This window comes from Egretta garzetta, unplaced genomic scaffold (assembly GCF_000687185.1).
Source record: "Egretta garzetta isolate BGI_Z169 unplaced genomic scaffold, ASM68718v1 scaffold139, whole genome shotgun sequence".
Taxonomy (NCBI): Eukaryota; Metazoa; Chordata; class Aves; order Pelecaniformes; family Ardeidae; genus Egretta; species Egretta garzetta.
In genome coordinates, this window is record NW_009260832.1 from 3425966 (window position 1) to 3448801 (window position 22836).

Consider the following 22836-nt stretch of genomic DNA (forward strand, 5'->3'; position numbering starts at 1 on the left):
GAAAAAAAACGTGACTGTTGGGAAATGCAGTGGAAATCAGTGTTTTCCAGAAGGGATGCTGGTCAGTACGCAGGACAGTGATACCATTCTTTCACCTGCCTGAATGCTACCAGTTGTAGCAACTTCACCAGAAGCCAAGCACATAACAGATCTAAAGGACTGTTTCTGGATGATATGAACAGCTCTTTTATGGAGAAAGTCACATTTCACTGATAGAGTTTTGTCATATTATGAAACAAGATTTTGGCAAGCAAGGCTTAAAGATTCAACTTTCACTGATGTTAATTATAAGTCTCCAGGGATAAGTGTTTTAATTGACAATCAATCATTTTCTCAAGCATACAGTCTTCTCTCTTGCCTTTGAGCCATAAATTGTGACTGTATCATCAAAACATACTGACAGTTTTTACAGAAATAGAAAAAACTACAAATAGATATATACACACATTTATCAAGCCTAAATTTGGTTTCAAGATTTCCACTTCAAGGCATTCTTTCTTACATTTTAAAATTTTATACTTGAATTTTAAATTGTGTGGAAATTTTAACCAGCCATCTTCCCCAAAAGCATGTTACTACCATTTTAGGATATCATTTCTATTTCAATAAAAATAACCCTTAAAAGATTGCAAATGAACACACACATGTTAAACAGAGAATATTAATACTGTTTTTCTATAACCTTTAATAGAGACAAAACACCTATCAATAACTAGTAACAGTGACAATGGCCAGTGTCTCTGAAGGAAAGAAAATGGAGGAGATGGAAGGAATATACTGCGATGCTTAGCTGGAGATAGCATATTTCAGTATTATTTCTGAGCGACTCATCTGATTAAATCACAAACCAGAAAAACCTTCAAGTTGCTTACCCTTTCCCATTTGATCCAAAAGAGTATGTCCACTTCGTTTCAGTTGATCTAACTTTTGGCTTTTTTCAACCCTTTCTTTTTCAATCACCTACAAAGTGAACCCCAAAAGAATACAGTTTCAAGAAGGTAATTTTTCTTGACTTCCCCCGCCCCCAGGTAACACGCATTCCCACTATTACCCAAAACACATTCCATTTTTCTTCGATACAACACCTTTTAAGATGCATGTTAGTACTGTTTTTTCAGAAAACAAATGCAAAAGGATTTGGCTCTCACAGGTACCAGGCAAGCAAAAGACTAGTACAAAACCACCAGGAATAAAATACAGTTAAAAGGTTGACGATTTTGCTATGTGAAATGAGATACTGGGACACCAGCTAAAACAAGTCACTTGTGATCAAAAATTGTCATTATTTGATTGTGAATCAATGGAGAAAAGGCCTTTTTCGAATAGTCCCTTTGCCTCTGCAGTCTCTGCTGAGATTACCAGTAGAAGGGAACAACCGCCTGTTCCCTAGAAGCCCAGCTACCAAGAACTAGAGCATACTAGTAATCTCTCATAAACTGTAGTGCTTCACTCACCTTCATAAAGAAATGGTGAGTGTAATCTTATGTGACTACCAAGATTTTTAGAGGAACAAGTTCCTCCCTTAAGTCATACATATTGGTGAACGTTCCTGTGTGAGTCAAGAGGTAGAATACATCCACAGAGGAAAGATGAGTACATTGGCCACGGGGCCACAACTTCAATATCCTCTGAGATTACAACAAAGTTTCTCCAAATTAAAATCTTTTTGAAACTAATATCCAAGGTCATTACTCTGGTTTAGACTTGCTATAGTAAATCTAGAAGAAGCATGCATTTATTTGCACAGCTGGGAAGAACAAATATTGTCCTACCCACTTATAGCCCAACCATTTAAAAACACTGCTTCTCATGGGAACCTGGTGTTCATCTTGGAGCCTATTTTATAAAGGGCTACAAACATTCATAAAGACCTATAAATAAACTACTGGGAGGGTTTATTTGGTTTTTATTTCTAACAGTGCTGCCATTCCAAACATTCCTACTGGCACCATTTTGCATCACAGCACTGAGAAGTCTTCTTATAGATATTGTCCTTGCTTTCAAAAGCAGGTTCAGGTCCTGCTAAAGCTCCACTAAGCCTTCATTAACAAGGCATGCTCAAAGACCAAAAAAGACAAGAACACATTCCTGAAACAGAAGGAATAGAAGATAAAATCGTTATTTCATTACTCCCACAGGATCCTGTAAAATTATGTATCCTGTCTTTCAGGTCAGTAATACTGTACATGAGTTGTAACTATCAGGTTTTCTCCAAAATTAATAGAGCAATATGACCAAACATTGTAACAACAGACCACTTTGGACCCTGGGTGGTACAGTGTGTCAGTGTCACAGCACGATTCAAGGGGTCTCGGAGCAGCCCACTGGCCCATCTCTGTCAAAATTATAAGAGGTGTCAATCAAGTCCATCTCCAACTGTGAAACATGAAGCCAAAATATGCTGCTTAGTGGAACAGATACTAATCCTGAAGACAGACATTTATCAGAACTCCAAAGGAGACATCAGTCCTACTTGTTTTTAAAATTTCCTGTGGATTGTGCAACCCAACACCAGTAAAAGTTTGTGTCCAGCTGGTCAGAGATTTCCATGTATGTCCAGTTCTGAAACTATTTAACTAAAGGACTTAATCCCCACAAAGCATGAGGATCAGCCCACACCTCCATCTGACAGCCAGCTTAGAGACAAAATACACCATTCACTGAACACTCTCTGTCTCCCCATTTTACCTTCAACTTTTCTTTCATGTTTGAAGTCTCTCTCATCATCTTGTACTCTTTGATGTCTGTGGCCTGAATGGCAGATTTTGATTTTGAAATCCAGTTCAAGAGCTCAGCGCTTTCAGCCTCAAACCTGGTTTAAAAGGTTAGACCATTTTATTATTTTTTTTTTTTTTTTGGTCATTTTTTCCTATTCAGTCACTCTGTCTTAAAAATCAGAAGCCTTAAAGCTCAGCACATTACTCAATCTCAAAACAGCAAGGCTGTACACAAGATTCATGTTTCTCATATTACTACTTACAGGCAGCAAGACAGATGCAGACTTCAAAAACCTGCCATAGTAAAAATTATGTCCATAGTATTAGCCTTTGGGGGGAAATTCAGAATGCATGGTGCAATTTATTTCTTAATGTTTTTATACACATCTTCACGCAAACTACTGCTGCTTCTCTTAATATGTCGCAAAAAGATATCTCTGAGTATTTTGGAAGTAAGAAACTAAACCTCAGAAACAAGACAAATAAGAATTACAGTTCTGGATTTCATAGAAGTCTGCAAGACTAGTCTGAAGAGAAAGCTAGCAGCTTAAGCACTCATGGCAGTGACAGTGGACAAACCTTTTTGAACGCTTAGCTGACTAAAGATTAGCTTATAGCTTAATATTTTTGGTTACAGTTGGACATGCCTATAATAACATAACTTTCTTATGCCTAAAGCCTCTAAACTACAACCCACCACCACCAAAAAACCAACAAAAACAAAAGAAAAACCACCCCACCAACTCCCAAATTAACCAATACTATATAGAACTTGAGATAAGGATAGGTGTACTATACGAACACAAGTCAGGCCATATTACAATTACACTACTTAACACATTGTAAATCCTAACATGGAATAACAGCCTGCCAACAAATGCAGAAGTCACTGTTAATTCACTCAAAGTTTTCATGGGAAAACCTGCAAAATTCTAGTTACTGGTCATTTGTTGGTTTCGACTTAGGTAACTGGGACCAGGCAAAAGCATCAGAAAGTTTAACCTGTTTTAACTGAGTCTGTCCTTAATACAGTTTGAACTCCAGGAAAAAAAAAAAAAGATAACAGATTAAATCACTTTTGCTTTCAAAGTCTAAAATAGTTTCCACAACTCAGGAGACACACAGAGAGAAGGGACGGATGGGCTGCCAACTGCCTTACTGCCCTGGGTCACCCACATGCACACAGCACCCTTACATGAGGGCTCAGAGGATGTGACCAGGGTCCTCAGGAGAGTTTGGGCAGGTTCCTCACCCCTTGAAACCTCCATTCCTCCTCCAGAAAAATGAAGAGACCAACTCTTCTGCACTGTGCGAACACACATCACCTCACACAGCGACTCCCTACTCTTGATGCAGCCCTTTATCCTCTCCCTAAATGACCTGTCAAAGGTTTAAACTCGTGACACTCAAAGACACGAGCATTTTCTCAGGCAAGCACAGAAAGAAAAATTCTGAGTATACAGAATTTACTTTCTTCATTTATCTTGAAACTACCTCTTTAGTTTTAGGGATGCTGTTTAATAAAGGCACAGTAACACGTGTCATTACATACTGTTCAGCCTAGAGAAGAGAAAGCTCCAGGGAGACCTTATAGCAGCCTTCCAGTACTTAAAGGGGGGGCTACAGGAGAGATGGAGAGGGACTCTTTATCAGGAAGTGTAGAGAAAGGATGAGGAGTAATGGTTTTAAACTGAAAGAGGGTAGATTTAGTTAGGTATCAGGAAGAAATTGTTTACTGTGAGGGTGGTGAGACAATGGAACAGGTTGCCCAGAGAAGTTGTGGATGCCCCATCCCTGTCAGTGTTCAAGGCCAGGTTAGATGGAGATTTTGATCTAGTGGAAGGTGCCCCTGCCCATGGTAGGGGACGTGGAACTACATGACCTTTAAAGGTCCTTCCAACCCAAAGCATTCTATGATTCAATACATGCAAATCAGTCAGCCACTCCAGATATACTTGTGAAAGAAGACATCACTGTAATACTGTTCTTATTACTAAATATCAGGGAGACAGAATAGGTTTCTGAGCCTTTTTCCTGCAGTTTCTCCCATTTCTCCCATGTATTTTATGGAGATTAGAAATAAATAATAAATAAATCAAAATACTTGGCACTTTCACAACACTTTTTAACCAAAGGAGAGAAGATTTTTTTCCAAAAGAAAGTAAATATAATTAATTCTATCTTTCAGCAGAAGAACTGAGGTACAAAGGACTGAAGACCTGCTTTTTTTGAGAAACAACACACCCTTGTTTCCCTTTGAAATTAATTGAAGCTGCAGGCTTTCTGCTGCTCTGAAAACAAGGCTGTACATAGCGTTTCCTTCCCACCCCCCAAACCCAACCTCACAACAGCAACTTAGATATTCCTCACTTGCCTAAAAGAAGAATCAAAAGCCAAGACCAAGAGACATGAGTATGTGGTAACTAGTAAGCAAAGGCAAATGCTAGTGATATATACTTACTTTTTCTTTGCTTCACTGTCCCCTGGAATTTGCCTTTTCTTTGGAGGTGGCGGTGGGGGCAACTCCTGTCTGGATTGTTTAACCACTACCTCTTCCTTCAATGGTGTTGTTTCTAAGGCAATCTTCTGTGAAACCTGTGGCATCCCTATGCTTCCTACAGCTTGAGTTACCTATACAAAATAATTTAGCAAGAGAGTTAAATGCCATTTCTAACACAAACTGAATTGCTTTTGCTTAGTTCCTTTTATTCATCAGTCATAAAAGTCCATTCATTCACTCCTACAAATGACCACATCTAACCATCATGAAAGCACCTTTATCATAGATGACCTCCAGAGAAAAACTTCGTTATTCTCATTTTACAGATGTGAACCATGCATCAAAATTCTCAGTTCAACTAGAATTTCATGCCAGTCCAAGTGAACTAAAATCAACAAAATAAGCATTATATCTATTTTCTTTTATAATTGCTTAGTTCACAGAAAGAACCAAGATCCTTTGGGTTTATTAACACAGAATTCTATGTTTTATACCTATACCGCAATAAAACCAAGCCTAGATCTCAGAAAGAGCTAATACACCATGGATTTGACCTAAAAACTCACTTAAGTCAATAGAAACCTTCCACACTCTTTAACGGGTTGTAAAGTAAGTCCCGTGGGAATCAACCTGTAAGTTCTAAATACGTGCTTGATATTTAGGGAGAGTGAAAGGATGAAGACAGGATTTGGCACTCTCCGGTGCTTTGACTCAAACACAAGAACAAATTAAAGCCACATGGCTGAAATGGACCCCTGCTCAGACTGCATAACTCATTCACTATACGCTAAATAGATCATGAAACAGTGCCACAATCTTCACCATAATAACATTTTAATATCATAGAAAAGGGACTATGAGTCATAAAACTGTCAAACAAAGTTCTCGCAGAAGCCAATGGGAGTTCTGCCTAACTAAAAACATTACCAAGCACTCAAAATACTAAAATAAACATTTAACAATCCAGCTTGGCTATCATCATTACATAGCAAACAAACAACTACACTATTTTCAACAGATGAGAAATCATACTCACAGAGCATAAATGCTTGTATGACTCCCATTTATTTATCTATTCTGGGTATGGGGTTTTGTCTTTGTTTTCTTTTATATCAGATTTAATCCAGTCCCAGCACTCTTATAATGTTTAAAGGCATTTGCATTGATTGATAATACATGGCAAGCCTGCTTTACTCATCACAAAAATGAAGCTTAATCTGTGTGAGAAAGGAGTAATAGTACTAGTCAGGTTAACAACTTGGGGTTTTGAAGTCCAAAACATGCAGACAGCTTTGTCAGCAGATGAAGTCAGCCCACGTGAAAGAGCGCTCACCTACCTTTCTAGGCTGATGCCAAGAACTCGCCTGAGCAATTTTGCTGACAGTATCAATGAGGTTTGCATACATACAGACATCTAAACAGCTAAAAAGTAGTAAAGCCTTGTTAAGTACCTGGTTAGAGTAATCCTCTAGCTTCTGAACCAAACTGTCCCACCTCTGAGTTAGTTCTTCTTGATCCTGATCAATTTTACTGGATGCTCTGCTATTACCAAGGATTTGAGCCACATCCTGACCTAGCTCATTCAGCTGGTCTAGTGTTTGCCGTTTCATACCCATGTCCTCTTTCAAAATCTGAAGTTAAAAGAAAACATTAAAAGACAATACCAAGTATTCTGCCACTCCTTAGCTTTTAATTCCGGGAGGGGAAGGAATGTACTACCTGAGCCAGATGTATCATAGGTTTCAAAACAGTTTTCTTGTATAACAAAGAACTAACAGACACTTTAAAAGAGCACATCCCTGAAATGGTTTTTAGAGCAGTCAGCGGTATCTCTTGAGTAACAGTTATATGTTATTAGTTCAGGTACAAGCTACACCAATGTATTAAAAAAACAAAACAAAAATCACAAATCATGAACCCGCACTTTGGAACACACAGCTGACTGGTGGCCTGCAATAAGCTCCAAACCCTGTCAAAACCCCAGGTCAGCTGTTTCAAAGTTGGGCACACCGACCTGGAGTAGCCACGGAGTAAGTTCTACACATTTTTTTAAATTCAAGTTAAAGAATCTCGCAAGGAGATGATATTATCCTGACTTCCAAAGTATCATGTATTCACAGCTCCTACTGGGGTCAAACTGGTGATTTGCCAGTCATTTAGTCTATGAGACTTGAGAGGATGGAGCAGAATAGCAATACTCACTGCTAGTTTTCGAACATTCACACTCAGGTCTGTTTGGTCTTTGAAGTTGCTTGTCTGGACCTTACTCAAAGCCTCTTCTTTCTCAGTTAACCAAGCTTTTAATAAGCACTGCAGATCGCAAGAAAAACAGCACAAGAAAATACCAGGTTTGTCAAACAGCTATTGACAATTCCTTCTTTAAGATCTTTTCATTCAAAGCACAGTTCTGCAGTCTTTATATTCAGGAATTTCAGTTGGCATTAGCAAAAATAGTACAGAAAAGGGGACAAAAAAATAGCAGGTCAGAGAATTAAGTAATACCTTCCAGCAAAACAATTTCAACAAAACCATTTCTCAATATATCAGAGTGCACCCTCCCTGAAGTTATGTATAGCAAGCAGATATCCACCATAAAGCTTATGTAGGGCTTATCATTTATATTAGAATTAAATATATCAAAAATGGTATGTACTCTTTCTTTCATTCTCCACCCTTCTTCCTCTGTGATTCAAAACCAGCCATTACAAACATTTTCTCACAGAAGCTACACCATTGATAATTCAGAGTTCTCTTAGTCCAGGCAGTCAGTCAAAGACTCAGATATTAATTAGTCACCTCCCTGCTTACTGTACCTACTAACAGTTGCAAAATAACTTCAGCAAATACTGTCTCATTAACTGCTGAAATCTGGAGTGGCCTGCCCTGGATAGTACTAACTCAGGGATCTCAACCTTTTTCGACTTTTTTCTAGGAAACTTGTTCTGGGTCTCGCTTCTCTTCAGTCACACAGCACTCCCATGGAAACTCCAGCCACAGTTGGCATCAAGTGTGAGCAAGGATTTTATAAATTTTCCGTTATGTTGCGACATATTGCTGCTGCTGCACAGGCCTCTCCATAGACAAGAACACCCAGCTCTCTACCAAGCTCAGCTGCATAGCCACTGGCACACTGCTGCTCCTCCATCTTAAATAAATAAACAAAAATTATACACCAAGGCAGACCTTTTCGTTCTTTGAACAACACACTTTGCAACAGCCACTAGCCTCCTCAGTCTAACTGTATGTTTTTGGCATTGTCCCAGAACTGACTACAGCAACTTTTGGGCCAAAGGGTTAAGGCAGTTTACATTGCCAATGTAAACCAATATGCAAAATGTACACACAGCAAATACGATGGTGGTGGAAATGCCATAAAGCTGTGAGAAACAAAATTGTAACACCACACATATTCGCTGGAAAAATTACACTGGCATCCCAGCCAACATATTTTATGCATAAGAGGGGTTTAGAAACCCTTCAATGTATTCAATTAATTTCTGCTAAATCAGCAGTCAAAGATAACTCACCCTAGAAAACTGAAACATAATTATCACAGTGCTAAGAAATATCTGGCACTGATTGAGGAATTTGTTTCCCGAGTGGTAAGAATTATGTTGACTTGGCAATGTGGTTTCCAAAAATTTTCTAGGCAGCCACAAAAAGGCTGATGCATCACTTACTCATCTCTCCATCTGGTCTGGCGAAACGGAAAATTATAATACCTAATGTTTTAGTTACTTTTGTGTTAACAAATTGTTTGTATTAAAGTTTTTGATTAGTTTCAAATTGTAATTTTTCTAGGTCATTTGATAATTCTTAAGGACAGAGAACTGTAATTCAAACCTGTTAGTAATAAATGCATTGTTCAGAGTTGAACAACGAATGCAAACATAGGCTGACCTAGACCGCCTAAAATAAACTTCTATTTCCTCATTACTTGCTACCTGACATTCTACATAAATAAACACCGATTAATTTTTTTTGCTTTTACAGAGCAACATAATTACATACAAATTAAAAAAAGCTGAATGCAAAGCAACTCCAACAGAAGATGACACTCTTAACAGCATTGTAATAGTCAGTGACCAGTCACTTTTCCCCAGACAAATGTAAGGGTGGAAGAGGACAGAAATATGCTCACATAGCGTCATCAAAACTGAGAGCACTTGAAGTCCGTACCTTGCCATACAGAATAAGAATTTTTGAGGAATCATTATTTCTCAACTCAGAGACTTATCTTGCCCAAGAGTTGCCAGAAAATGTTAGCACACAATATTCTGTATGTACATACACATATGTCAACGCAGTATTTTAAAGAAATATACATAGATACTTGGCATTGGATAAACCAGAATCTGAACCTTGGGTCCATATATGACAAGGCCACGTGAGCTGCAAATTCAGCTTATCAATATACTGCAAATGGATATGGGAGGACTCAGAGAGAAATACATATGCAACCACAAAAAACGCAGACAAAACATCCCTGTCAAAGAAATCAGGCTGTAACTGATAGCAACAGCTATATCAGCACTGTTCTACTTCTTCCAAATGTCTAAACAATCTGTGTGTACTGCAGAGTTTAAACAATAGCTTACAGAGATAAATAGCATCATTTAAGAAAACAAAACAATTTAAGTTAAACCTTCAAAGGAAAAGCCATCAAATATTTTAAGCTGAGACACAAGACAAGCTCTAGCACTAGGCATGCAAACCTAGCACATGTAGCTGTGTCACAGTATTTTTATGCTATCAGTTAATTTGTATTTGAGCAGTGTATTTAATACATACGTACAATGCGCGGTATCAAAGCAAGAAAAAACACCTCAATGCCATCTTTGTCACTATTCAACTGCTTGCCTAAAGTCAGCAGAATGAGACAGGCTGCGTGCTTTGCTATATTGACCAAATGCTTTATGTTACTGATTTTGAAACCCGTATCTATTGATTAGTTGGTTGCACAATTGTGTACATATATCCATGTTGGAAGCACGTATATCTTAATTAGGAAAATTTCTGTAATTGCCAAATGACCAAATACTTAGTGATGTATTGCAATTTTGCTATCATGGATATTCCCACTTCTTGGCCATTTGGCAAGCTACCTTGGAAATTATTTTCTAAGGAGTTACAAACTTTCTTTCTTAAACTTCAAAAAATACTTCTCTTGTGTTACACAGCTACTCTACTCCTTGAAAAACACTGGGAACCCAAACAATAACACAAAATCTAGTTTTTCAAGGCTTTTTTCTGAGAGCTGTTAAGCCCTACTTAGGGGTTCAGGGGTTGTTGTTTTGGTTTTTTGTTTGGTTGGTTTTTTTTTTTTCGTCTGGTTGTTTTTTCCCCTCCACAAATCAGTCAGTCATGCTGGGTAACTGAAGAGCTACTAACCTGCTCTTCCAGCAGCTCCTGCCATAAAAGCTGGATTTCTTGCAACTTGACCCGTCGTTCCTCAGTCCAACGACAAACTGCTGTCCACCGCTCCCCAAGCCTCTACAAAAGCAGGAAACACTCATGAACATTCACGAGCCTCACAAGGAAACTCAAAAATCAGATATTTGAAAGCATAATTTCTACTTCACAGTAACCCCTTTCTACATTATACCTATCTCCTTGCCAGTAATCATTTTTGTTGCGTTGCACAAAGCTGGAGGTTAAAACTTTCAAGAGCATTCACCTATGGCCTTATTTCTGCTCTTGCTGAAGTCGATGAGCTATTTGATTGACTTCAAAAGGAACGAACAAAGTGGCATGAATTCCGTTTCAATAGATTCTTCTTTATACTCCCTATACTTCATGTTACAGTCTAACTTCTCACAAAAACAGGAAAATACTTCACACGATATTCTTCAGATGAATTGTACTCGTGTCTTTAAATATTTTTCCCCATCAGATTTTAGCTTCCTAACAAAAATTACTCATGTGAAATAAGAGTTCTACTGTGCATCTTTCCATTTTAATTAAACTGCTGAAAGGATACGCTACAAAAGTACCTATGTCACTGGGAACATGAACAGCTTGACTCATCAGGAATTGAGCCTGAAAGTCACCAAAGCACTTTCCCAGGTTTTACTCTGAGCAAATTCAATAATTATTTACATTAACATTACTTCTAAAAAAATATTGCTTCAAATTACTTTCTAGAATAAATTGCCTTTAAGCATAAAAATGTTGATTAACAATTATGTTCAAAGGCTTTAAGTGCCTGCTACTACAGTTAAAAAGGAGGGTTCTAACATTTTACCTGCAATTGTTCCTCCAGAACAGCTGTTGCACTTTCCCCATTGCTTTCATCAACAATGACGACCATGTGCGTTAGGGAGTTTACCTTCACCTGTTCTGTCTCTAGGTCATTCTGCAGGCTCTAGAAGAACAAATCAGAGATTATCAACTTTGAATACATTTATTAATCTGCTATTTTGGCCCCAGTGACTAACACAACTGCTGTGGCAAAGTACTTCAGATTCAACAGTTAAGCACAGATTTTACCACTGGGAATCACTTCACATTTTAAATGTGTAAGCAGAAGACTGCTAGAAATGAACCCCAACCCGTTCCGCTAAAATGCTGGAAAACATGAAGGAGTGCTTTAAGCTGTATGCACCATACCTGACTAAGAGAATCACATGACAACCGCATTGACTTTCTATTTGTCTACTCTTATAAGTAAGACAGCTTAAGTGTTTCTATAAAAAGCTATTACTCTTAATAAGCAAGTATCATAGGGCACACCAAACAGGGAAAAAAAAATCACTAAGAATATTCGTGTTTGAATTGTTGACAATATAATTCTAATAAATATCAACAGTGCTATAACTGATCATGATGTTCCAAGACAACAGTTGAAAACTGCAGAAAGCATATAGTTCCAACCAGTTTGAAATAATCTGTATATTTAAATATTCATACAGCTTCCATATTCCATGGTTAAAGCCTACCTCTGAAATATCCCTGAAAGATCAATATGCCTTTACAGTACTGTAAATATCACTTTTCATCCCACAATATCCTAAGCTACTCCATGAACAACACACCTCAAACTCCCCAGACTTTGAAGACAGAAGAACAAATGCAAATGTGGGACAGGAAATCACACAGACTAAAAATACTCTGTAGTTCTTGCTCTGTGAGGTATGTCCCATGCTGCGGAGAAGGTCAAACCTCAGCACTGAGTATGAAAAACAAAGCTGCAACCATGACAAGTATCAAAAGGCCATCTTTTTCCTTCAAAAAAAACCATTGCAGGCTAGAAAGGCTGGACTCCTGTCCAGAAAATTAAACTGAGAAACAAACCACTTCTAAAACATTGTGCACATTGAAGAGCAGTGTCTATGCACCCCCTTAAGGATGCAATCCCTGTAAAAGCAGGGACTGGAATCAGTGACTTGGAAGACCCTTCCCAACAGTTTTAACTCCTGCATTATTTTAATCTGCAAGTCTCAAGCATGCTTTAGTAATACCTACCAGTCATTATAGGCAAGTTTGTCTACAATACATTTCATACTGTCCCTCACATGAACAATTTACCTGAAGAGGCCTCATTTCCTGCAGGAAGTGAAGGAAATACAGTTTTCAGTTTCTGCTATAGTCATTGCTGCTCAAGTGTTCAATTAAGAAAGCACTTCCAGAAACGTCTAATTCCTTTCTACCCCATCATCATCCTTTTCCAAACACCAAATGCAGCCCATCAGCATAAAGCTATATATTACTTCTGACACAATCAAATTTCTCAGCTAAGGAACCCACCAACATACACATCTTCCAAATACTTCTCCCATACGTATTACATAACAGACAAAAAAGGTTTACTTTATGCTCTTCCAGCTGTTTTTGAAGGGACTCCAAATCTTCCGCTAAGAGCTGAGATTCCATCTTCTGAATGCGTTCTTCTGTGACTGTCAGCCAGTCGGACAACTGCTGCAACTGCTGCTTCTGGAGCTCCATCAGCATGTCATGCAGGCTGCAGGGGGAAGCACAGGCAGAGTTATTTCAGAAACAGTTTTCCCAAGGAAAGAGACTAAGTTCTAACTCCTATAGGAAAGAAGCAAGGCCATTCATAAACCAATTAGCTATCATCAAATAAAATTTTCACCCTTAAGCTAGGAAACACAGTTAATTATCCTTGTTTCCTAACAAAAAAAAAAAAAAGCTAGTGAATCATGCAATTTATATCAGGGGTTGTTTCATGCAACAGGGATTTGCCACTAATAGAGCCCCTGCTGAGAGTTGCAACAAAATGCAGTTCCTCCCTTGATGTGCAGCTCTTAGCTTGATAACCCACAGGCAGGAAAAAATTATTCCAAGTGCTTTTTAATTGTGTAAACACACAGAGCTATCCACATCTGCTGTATGCTTTATTGAGGAACTTAAACTACTGAAACAATATTAAAAACACATTTATATAACTACTACATGTAGATGCTATATATTTAGTCTGGCACATTTACATAACAGTCACAAAATACTTTTATATAAGAATCAAAAAAACCCCAGTTATGTTCATTTCTTTTGTTTCACCTTGGGAAGCATGAAGAAGGTGGATTTCATGTCACAAACTGAAGAGTTAATTCTGGTCTTACAAATGGATGCAAACCAACTCCTCAGAGATGCAATAAGCACCAGAGGTCAGTCCTGCAGCTCTAGGAGAGGTTGTGCAGCACAACTCACCGGGACTGCCTGTCCATGCTGTCCACCCTGAGCTCCTCCCAGCGGGAGTTCAGCAGCAGCATTTGCTCCTGGATCTCAAACTCCTCTTCGGGCGACAGATTTCCCTGGGCCACCAGTTGGTTTCCAGCCTGCAGAACGCTGCCCACGCTGCTCTGGTGTGCAGTCAGTTCCATCATAAAATGCTGAAAATGGTACAAACAGCCACATCACCATGATCTGTGAGCTCCTACAGGAGCTCATGAATTTGTAAATGTCCTAATAAATTGTCATCTTTGAAAGAGTGCTGCAAAATGAGCTGGCACCATCAAACACACAAGTATGGCAGACCTGTTCCTCTCTCTGATAGAAGATTCTCCGTGAGCTACAAAAATTCTGAAGCCAGTAAGACAAAGTTAATTGAGGGGAAAAAAGCTGACCACCTCAGAGAAAAAGCTGTTTGTAAGAAGACAGCCTTTGAACAAACGCACCAAGAAAACAAAACAGAAACTTACCTATGATAGATAGAACATAAAACAAGATCTGACTTGTATCACAGGAAAGCAAATAGAACCCTATGAGTTAATAACAATAAAAATTCACATATTTACTATAAACCCAGAACACTTCTTCCTTTAGTTCATGGCTTTAAAACTGTAGCACAAGGAAAAAAAGTCTTCATATTGATCAGCATTCAGATTTTAAATTCAATTGTACACAGTAAATTGACACAGGAGAAAACTAAAACATCTAACATGACACTTGAAACTTTTAGCAACATTAGAACATTTGTTCAGACTTGGAACAGAATCAAAACAAAATAATTTGGAAACAGCAATAATTTGGAAGCAATAATACATTTCTGAAATAAACTATGCTAATCATGACAGGGAGACCACGGGATTAAACTGACATTATTATCAATTTCAGCAGTGCCCTCATTTAACAGCAAGTGACGTAAGGCTGACCAGGCTTTTTAGTAGTTGGCAGCAGAGAAGCCCAAATCAGCCTGGATCAGGCTGCCTTTGTATTACAGACACCAGTAAGCCAGCCACCAAAAGCTGATTAAAAAAAAAATAAAAATTAAAGTTTCAAAGCATGTTCCAGTGTAAGTTCTCCTAAAGAGAGATCTCACACCTTCAAGAAGCTATTATTTGTCAACAAAAAAAAAAAAGGAAAAATCTAAAACACCAAACACCACATCACATTCAGTTAGAGGTGCTTTCAATTTAGAAAAAGCAAGATAAAAGAAACAGAATGACATGTTTTGGATAAGGACTATGAAGTGGAAGTTCTGCAGCTCACACACACACAAAAAAAAAACCAAACGAATTTTCAAAAGAAGCTTACTTCATGGGTGGAAAATTGCTCTTTGACTTCTTCAACATCATCAGATATTTCCTCCTGTTCCCGAAACACATCCTCAGCTGACAGCAACCATGTAAGAACTTCTTCCAGAGCAACTTGGTAGCTATCCAAGTCCATATCCACCTCTGTCACAGTGCTGGGAGTCTCTGCTCTAGAACTGCTCTGCTCCTCTTCAAGTGCTACAGCCTAGGCAGCCAAGAGAAAAGTGATGTCTTAGAAGTGCAGAGATGCCGCCTTCCCAAATGATACTAAAAGCAGAACAACTAAGACCCCTTTTAATCTTCAAAAAAATGTTAAAAAGTAATCACTGAGTACATTTTAATGAGAAGGGCCACAGTTGCCACCAATGAACTTTCATTTTAAAATAAAGAACCTGGATAGAAGTGATGACTTTACTCTTGCTCATTTAACAGTGGATCTCGCATCCAAACAAAATCCCAATCGCTACCACTACCACCATCACAAGTCCTGTGGCAAACCCAGTTGAAGACTTTGGATCACGCTCTCCAGTTTGCTGAGAGAGAAGCAGCAGAAAGAAGCGTAACACAGATGGAGCTTTATACCTCAACACACAAGATTTTGTACATGAATCAGAAAAGAAGAAAAAAGAAGATACAATGACTGCAGTCAATCACAAAGATGATGCTAGGATTCTTCATATTTTCCCAATGGTGTTGCCCAAGATAGAAGGCATGTTCCACAGGTAAATGACAAGCCTGAAGATCAGCTAAAAATAAAACAAGACTTTGATGACAAACACACCTGTTGCATGTTGAACTCTCCATCCACCTCCCGGATGTCTTCCATAGTAACTTGCTTAGGAAGGACCTCAAACAAAGAGGTTAAATACATAATAATAGACTTTTTGTCTGGAAGCTGTACAGCAACATCTGCAAAGACAAAATATGAGGAAAAACTAAATGAAGAATCTGCTTTTCTAAATCATACAGTTAAGACTTTACATATAGTGTAAATCACTGTTTCTCCTGTTGAGTAGCCTTTAGTAAGCTTTAAGTTAAAAGGCCAGATTTTACATATGTTGGAAGCATTATGAAGGAGAAAAAATTCTTTTAAAAGTTTCTACATTTGGAAGTGAATTCACATTAAAAGGCATGATCTTTTTGAAGTAAGAGCCCAAACCTGAAGTTACTAAGGAATAAAAACTGTTTGGGGAAATTATTCTGGAGCATCTCCCAAGCAGAAATGCAGTTCAGGGACAGTATCCCACATAAACAAGCATTTCCACTTGGGCTCTATCCCCACTCCCAGCATTGGTCAGTTCATTTTCTTACTTTTCACATGGAAAAGAGTTTCACCAACTCAGGTTCACTTACACCAGTTTGAGTTCTACCCATACACTTAACACTTTTTTTTTTTTTTTTTTTTTTTAAGAGGTGGTGGTGCTTGAATTTATAGAGTTTGATAGCTTGTCTTACAGAATGAATCTTTAGAGGCTCACTTCAAAGCAGAGCAACAGCTCAGGATTTCAAAAAGGAGCCACAGAATTTTCCTGGTAAGCACTCATGGCATTGGCAGCTACTGCTACTCAGTGTATATATAAAGAACAAAAGATCATGAACTCTCAAGCTATCCCATTCTACATAATGCTCTACTTCATCTGAAGAGTACAGCCCTTTGGGGCAGGACTCCTACCTAAAATAAAACAAAGCCAGGGTACCAACTTCACCTTCTGTATACTGTCTCTGAATGGTAAGTCAATCTGAACCTTAACATTCAAGAAGCCGAAGCATACACACACACAGACATATCCTTACCCTACAAGTTACATCCTTTAAACCCAAATTTAAGGGCTTGAAATAAAGTAGCACTGCACAAAAACTGCTGGAATTTGTATTCCTAGTAAATGTCAACAGAAGAAATTACTTTCAAGATAGCTCAAAAAAGCTTCCAGTCAAGTAAAATAACTATATCCCACCTTCAGGATCCAACAGTTTCTCAATTCCCAAGTGGTTCTTGGCTATGCTGAAAGCATGTTCCAGTCTCTCAACTGGGGACATCTTTATAACTTTGTCCCAGCTGAAAAGCTCAGGTCTAAAAGCAAAAACAAAGCAGGAAAGAAAGCAGTAAATTTTATCTGAAGAAAAAAATTCCATACCATGCAGAATATGAAGTTATAGACATGAAGGTAGCTACCCAAGTAATATAAACATACACACAAAATATAAGCGTAAGTGCATATACACAAATACGTGCTTTCTTTTTCTTAGTGAGAATCTGGCAATCGCAAATCAATTAACTGACTGCATGTTCACAGCAATATCCACCTTCCATTCTACGTATTCTATACATGTACTCATGGGCTGTAACAGGAGATTAAATACCATTAACAAGAAAAGAAACAAACTCTGTCCTTAAAATTTATTCCAGAACCAGTTTTCTTCAACTGTTTCTTTCACAGCATTACTGTTTACTACATGCTTTCTGCATCAGTCTCTGCTGGGCAATCAAGAGTCACACTGTTCCTGAAGAGCCTCATTCCAAACTTGTGATGTGGCTCAGTGACCACCCCAGACCACCGAAACCAGCAGCAGCAACAGTCTCCCCTCCCCTGCTCACTCACCCTCCCCCTAGGCCTTTTTCCCCCATTAAAAAAAAAAAAAAAACCTACAAAAAACCCCACCCCATCACAAGTGCTCATGAGAGTCACAGTCCAAATCACACCAAAGAGCTGACCGCTTTACAGTGCCAGCAGCCTTCATCTCACATGAGAGTCAGCCAAACCAAATCTCCAGTCCAGCTGGGCACCCAAAACATACCTGCAGGTTTCAAGGGGAGAGAGCAGAGCAGGGAGCAGGGCCAGCAAACAGGGCCCTCTCCTAGTGGTACCGACACCATCAGAGCATGATCAGCCTCCTGCTGCAGCAGCACAGCTGTGAGACCACAGAGCCATAAAAATACTTGCCATTCCCCTGTAATAGTGGCTTCTCATTTCAACAACTGCTATTGATTCTGTGCTTTATAGAACTTGGGGAGGAAGAGACGGGCTTGCCTTTAATTCTTTTAATACTTAATTCAGTTGTAAATTGACCTGAGAGTATCCTTTTAACATCCATTATCTGTTATGGGAGGCCACAAGTCAGCAGGGTCTGAGAAGCAAAGAGCCAGAGGAAGGTGGGGTGAGTGGGGAACAGAGATGTGGGGTAAGCAGGGAACAGAGATAGGCAAAGATCCTGAGAGAAGCTAGCAGAATACCATATCCTCATGCAGGAAGTAACAAGGATAGCCACATAGATTCACATAAAGCTTTAGCAGAGACTCTTACTTTGAAAAACACATTTGCAATAAGTATATTGTATATGCACTACCTGCACGCTGCTGTGATAACACAAATTTTAATAAAATGCAATCCAGGTATTTACCTATGAGCAAGAAAATTGTACCAAAGACCAGAATTCAATTCAAAGAGGAACTAAGCTAATATTAGGAAAGAGACCAACACAGTAAAGTGTTAATAAAATTATATGAGGTAATAGGGCAAGTGTTACAAAGTTAGTAGATATTATAGCCAAGAGGTAGCACTGCTAGCAATTGTTGATAGGTACATAAAGAGAAAAGCAAGCTACTAAACCTCTTAATGGGATCCACAAAAATTCTCCTATACTAAGTGTCATATTAAGCTAAATTAAAAAAGCAATACTGAAAATGCCCCTTAGGCAGGGAAGCACTACTGTCTGGATAAGCTAAATAGCTTTGTTGTCCTGCCACTTCTGCCGCTTGCCTCAATCCCCTTGTTCCTTGCAAGTGTCTTTTAAAGCTGCTCTTTTAAAACCGACCTAAATTTAAACCCAACTCAAGATTTCTCAGAAATGTGGGGAACATACTGTTTATCTGGCTAAAACACTGGTGCCCAGGGACAGCAAAGCTGAATTCTGACACGCTGCCAGCTGCCAGGCTCCCAGGAAGAGAGAATAAAAGGCTCAGAGATCAGCAAAGCCAGGTAACTGAGAAATTTTAGGAAGCCAGAGGAAAGCACAGTTACTCAAAGTTTTCAGCAGGGGCTTTTGCTACTTAACAGTGCTCCAAAAAGGGCAGAGCTCACAGACTTCAGATCCCACAAAGAACAAACAGCCTGAAGCCCGTTTTGCTACCTCTCTCCTTCTGCTTCCCTCAGGTCACCTCGGTCTCACTTGTCTCTAAAGCCAGCACTCTCTCCATCACACAGCTTCACACCTTCAGCAGCAGAGCTACGCCACTACAGGCAATTACACCAGTATGAAAACCACCAGTACAGCTCATACCATCCAGAAAAGGAACTTAGTAATACCTCTGATAAACTCCAGAGACACCTTTGCCAGTATTGCTCTGCCTTTGCAGAACAGTACTTCCTAGCTTTCAAGGTACATAGGTGTGTCAGGGCAGACCCGTCCTGAAGCCAGCAAGCCCGTGGCAGAGCCTGTTATTTCAGTCAGCACAGGCCAAATGGGCACTTCAGAGCAGGGAACAGGAGGCTCAAAGTGAACGTACCCTTTTGCAAACACTTTGTATCTGCAGGCTATAAATATTCTGGGTGTTTGTAAAGCATTTGCTGTGACAGATACCTGGTGGCCAGGAGGTCTGGTTAAATTCTAGCTATTATCATACCATTACCATGTTAAAATGGTTATTTATGGTTAAGAACATAAGGGTTAAGCCCTTGCAAAGCAATGAGCTGACTTCATTTAAAGTATGCTGGCTTAGAATGGATTGCCCAGAAGCACATCTCAAAGAAAAGTACAAGAAAAAAAAGAAAAAAGAAAAAAGAAAGTACTGGTATGTAAGTTTCATAGGAGTCTGTAATGATGATTTCTTTAGACTACCAAAGAGTTCTCCAAAAATCAGAAAGAACACAAAAGATCTGTGCAAAGAAGCTTTAACAGCATTCCTTATAAAGTATAATGAACAAACCAATGAATACGCTACCAATACCTAAAGTATTCTACGACCCTTTGATTGTTCTACTCAACAGTTCTCCTGAAAGAACTGCATACATTGTCTTTCAAGCAACATACATTGAAAAACTAAGAAAAGCTACTGAGCCTGACTTTCTTATTCCTCTGTTTTGACACTTCTCTATCTTCCCACTAAAATGATACAGCAGACTCTGACTGAAGAAATGTTTCCCTTTGCAGAGGAGGGAGGGCAGGAGGAAGGAAGTACAGGGGAAAGAGGTGGTCAACCTCCCCTGCAGAGACCTGTCCAGCATGTTCACTGTATAATGCATACTAAGTGGGATGTAAATCCACTTCAATTAGCAAGTGTAACAGAGTCACACTGCTGCCTTGGCTGCATCCTTTGCAAGGCTCTGGCAACATCCCTCTCAGCTGTTATCGTTACAACAACAAAAAAAAACCAAACAATGAGTCACCGAAACTGGCTAGAAGCTGTCAAATGCTCAAGCATGAAGACATGGGAAAAAAGCAGCTTACCTCACTAGGTCTAAGATAAGCTGTTTGCTACTTACTTGTGCCTGTGGATGACAGCATTAAAGGCGAGTCCATCTGCCCAGCTTGTGGTGAAGTTCAGAACATTGACCTGGCTATAAGGTCTTGTGGACTGCCGAACCCAGCTCAGCAGGATCTTCTCACTGTTGGTCTGCTGCAAATCTGACATGATGTTCTTCATGACATCCTTCACCTGCAAGACAGCAGCAACCACACCTTACAGACTCATTCTCCACCTTTCCTGCTTACAAAACCTTTGAACCAGGCTATATCACAAATCGTGAAAGGGTCTTCCCCATGAAGAGCTATGAATCAAACTCTAACTCCTCACATGAAAACCAGGAATAGGAGTCTTCAGGCTATCTTGCACTCTACTGATTATAAGAACCAGTAATACTTCATGTGACAATGGCACGTTACTCTTACATTACAATCCTCCCCCCTCTCCTCAGTGCTGCCTGCGCTAAGCGTGGGGTATAGTATTTCTCACTGCCTTGTGCAGTTCCACCAGTAAGCAAACACCAAAAATACAGCTTGCACAGGTTTTCTGCAAGAAGAGGATACCTGCTCAGCCAACAAAAGCAGTTTGTTGCCTGGGGACTATGTGTAAGCATCCACCAAAGTCCCTCCAAGTGAATTCAATGATCCTGCTGGGTACCTGGATAAACCAGGATCAATTCAATCTATGAGACTGAGAAACAAACCTACAGAGCAGCATATAAGATGCAAACCCAACACAGCTTACCTAGATAGTAAAAAAACCACCTGCTAACAAAAGTGCATAAAAACCTTGAGGAAGGAATATAAATACAATGCTTCAGCCCAAAAAGCCTCTCCGCAGTTAAGACCAGCAGGAACTAAACTGAGAGACTGAGCACAACGCACGCACACAAGAATACGTGTCAGGAGGCAGCCAATAGACAGAGCTCAGAAACCAAACACTGGCCTGCCTTTATTTACCAGCCCAAAATAGAAGCAGTATTTTCCGCCACCAAAACCCCAGGAAGGTTTGTGAGAATCCCAGCAGATTCCTGGAAAGGAAGAGATCTCACAGAAGCCTCTCACCTGCCAGTGCAAGATAATGCTCCAGAGCAGCCCCAGCGTCAGCTTATGATTTCCATCAACGATGTCAGTTCCTCCAATATTCACCAACTCCACCTGGAGAAGTCAGATCAACTTTATATTACTAAACACTGTTATCACAGCTTCAAGTCACAGCCCCACCCCATATTCCTGGCTGTCCAGCCACATATTATCAAGTGTTCTGAAATAAAAAGTAGTTAGAAAGATAGAACCAGAGACATCAGAGTGCTGTCTATCTGAATTTGTCATGACAACTGCTTAAGCAACATGACAAAAGATGACACCAAAGAAGATACTCCATTGGAAGAGTTTTATCTTCTCTTCTAACATACAGATGCATACCAGCAGTCAAAACTGACCAACAGAAATGCAAACACAAAGGATCTGATACTAATAAAAAACCAAACCACAGTTCAGCAGTCTTGCTCCTACACACCTTTAAAGATATTACAGAACTATGAAGAGTCTGTAATTAAGAGTAGGTTTGTCCTTCGCATGAACCAGCATCCAAATGGGACACATTTATATAAGGAGACCAAAAGCTCAAATGAAAAATAAAATTTTCAAGTTTCCTATGTGCATAGGACCCCATACAGACTCGGTGGTGGGCTAACTGAGATCATTAAAAAGAAAAACACACAGGAAGAGAGACAAGGAGATAACTGTAGTAAGCAAGAGGGCAGGAGCAGCTACCCTCCAGTATGCAGACCTCCAAAGCAGCAAAGCTTAGAGCACACTACCAGATACTCACTTGGTGCTGCTTTAGTCTGAACCAAATTGGGGCATCAAGTCTCCAGTCAGTCAACACAGAGAAAGCAGCACTAACTCCAAACCACCTTCTGGAGGGAACCAACAGCAGCCACACTGCGTTAGTCACCACCCTGCCTATGGGAATTGGGCTAGGAACAGCTGCCTATGGCAGAGGAGACAAATACCTCCCTGGGTGTACACACACAGATAGCAGATGCTGCAACGCACTTCCCACACAGGCAGATGGTGGGGCTTCATTCTTGTAAATAACCTGAGCCAGGAGCATCCTCCAGCCCCAAGGGGTAAGCAGCAGAATGCATTTCACCTCAATGGG

General features: G+C 39.5%; 1 protein-coding gene across 1 annotated transcript in view; it reads right to left on the reverse strand.

The window, feature by feature from the left end:
- The window catches only part of UTRN (utrophin), a 387328-nt gene that overhangs the window by 285662 nt on the left and 78830 nt on the right, over nt 1-22836 (reverse strand). Inside the window, 14 exon segments of the mRNA XM_009646963.2 lie at nt 873-960; nt 2689-2812; nt 5179-5348; nt 6669-6848; nt 7420-7527; nt 10609-10710; nt 11462-11581; nt 13027-13177; nt 13885-14066; nt 15211-15414; nt 15991-16118; nt 17165-17280; nt 20690-20862; nt 21735-21827. Coding sequence (XP_009645258.1) covers nt 873-960; nt 2689-2812; nt 5179-5348; nt 6669-6848; nt 7420-7527; nt 10609-10710; nt 11462-11581; nt 13027-13177; nt 13885-14066; nt 15211-15414; nt 15991-16118; nt 17165-17280; nt 20690-20862; nt 21735-21827 — 1939 coding nt within the window.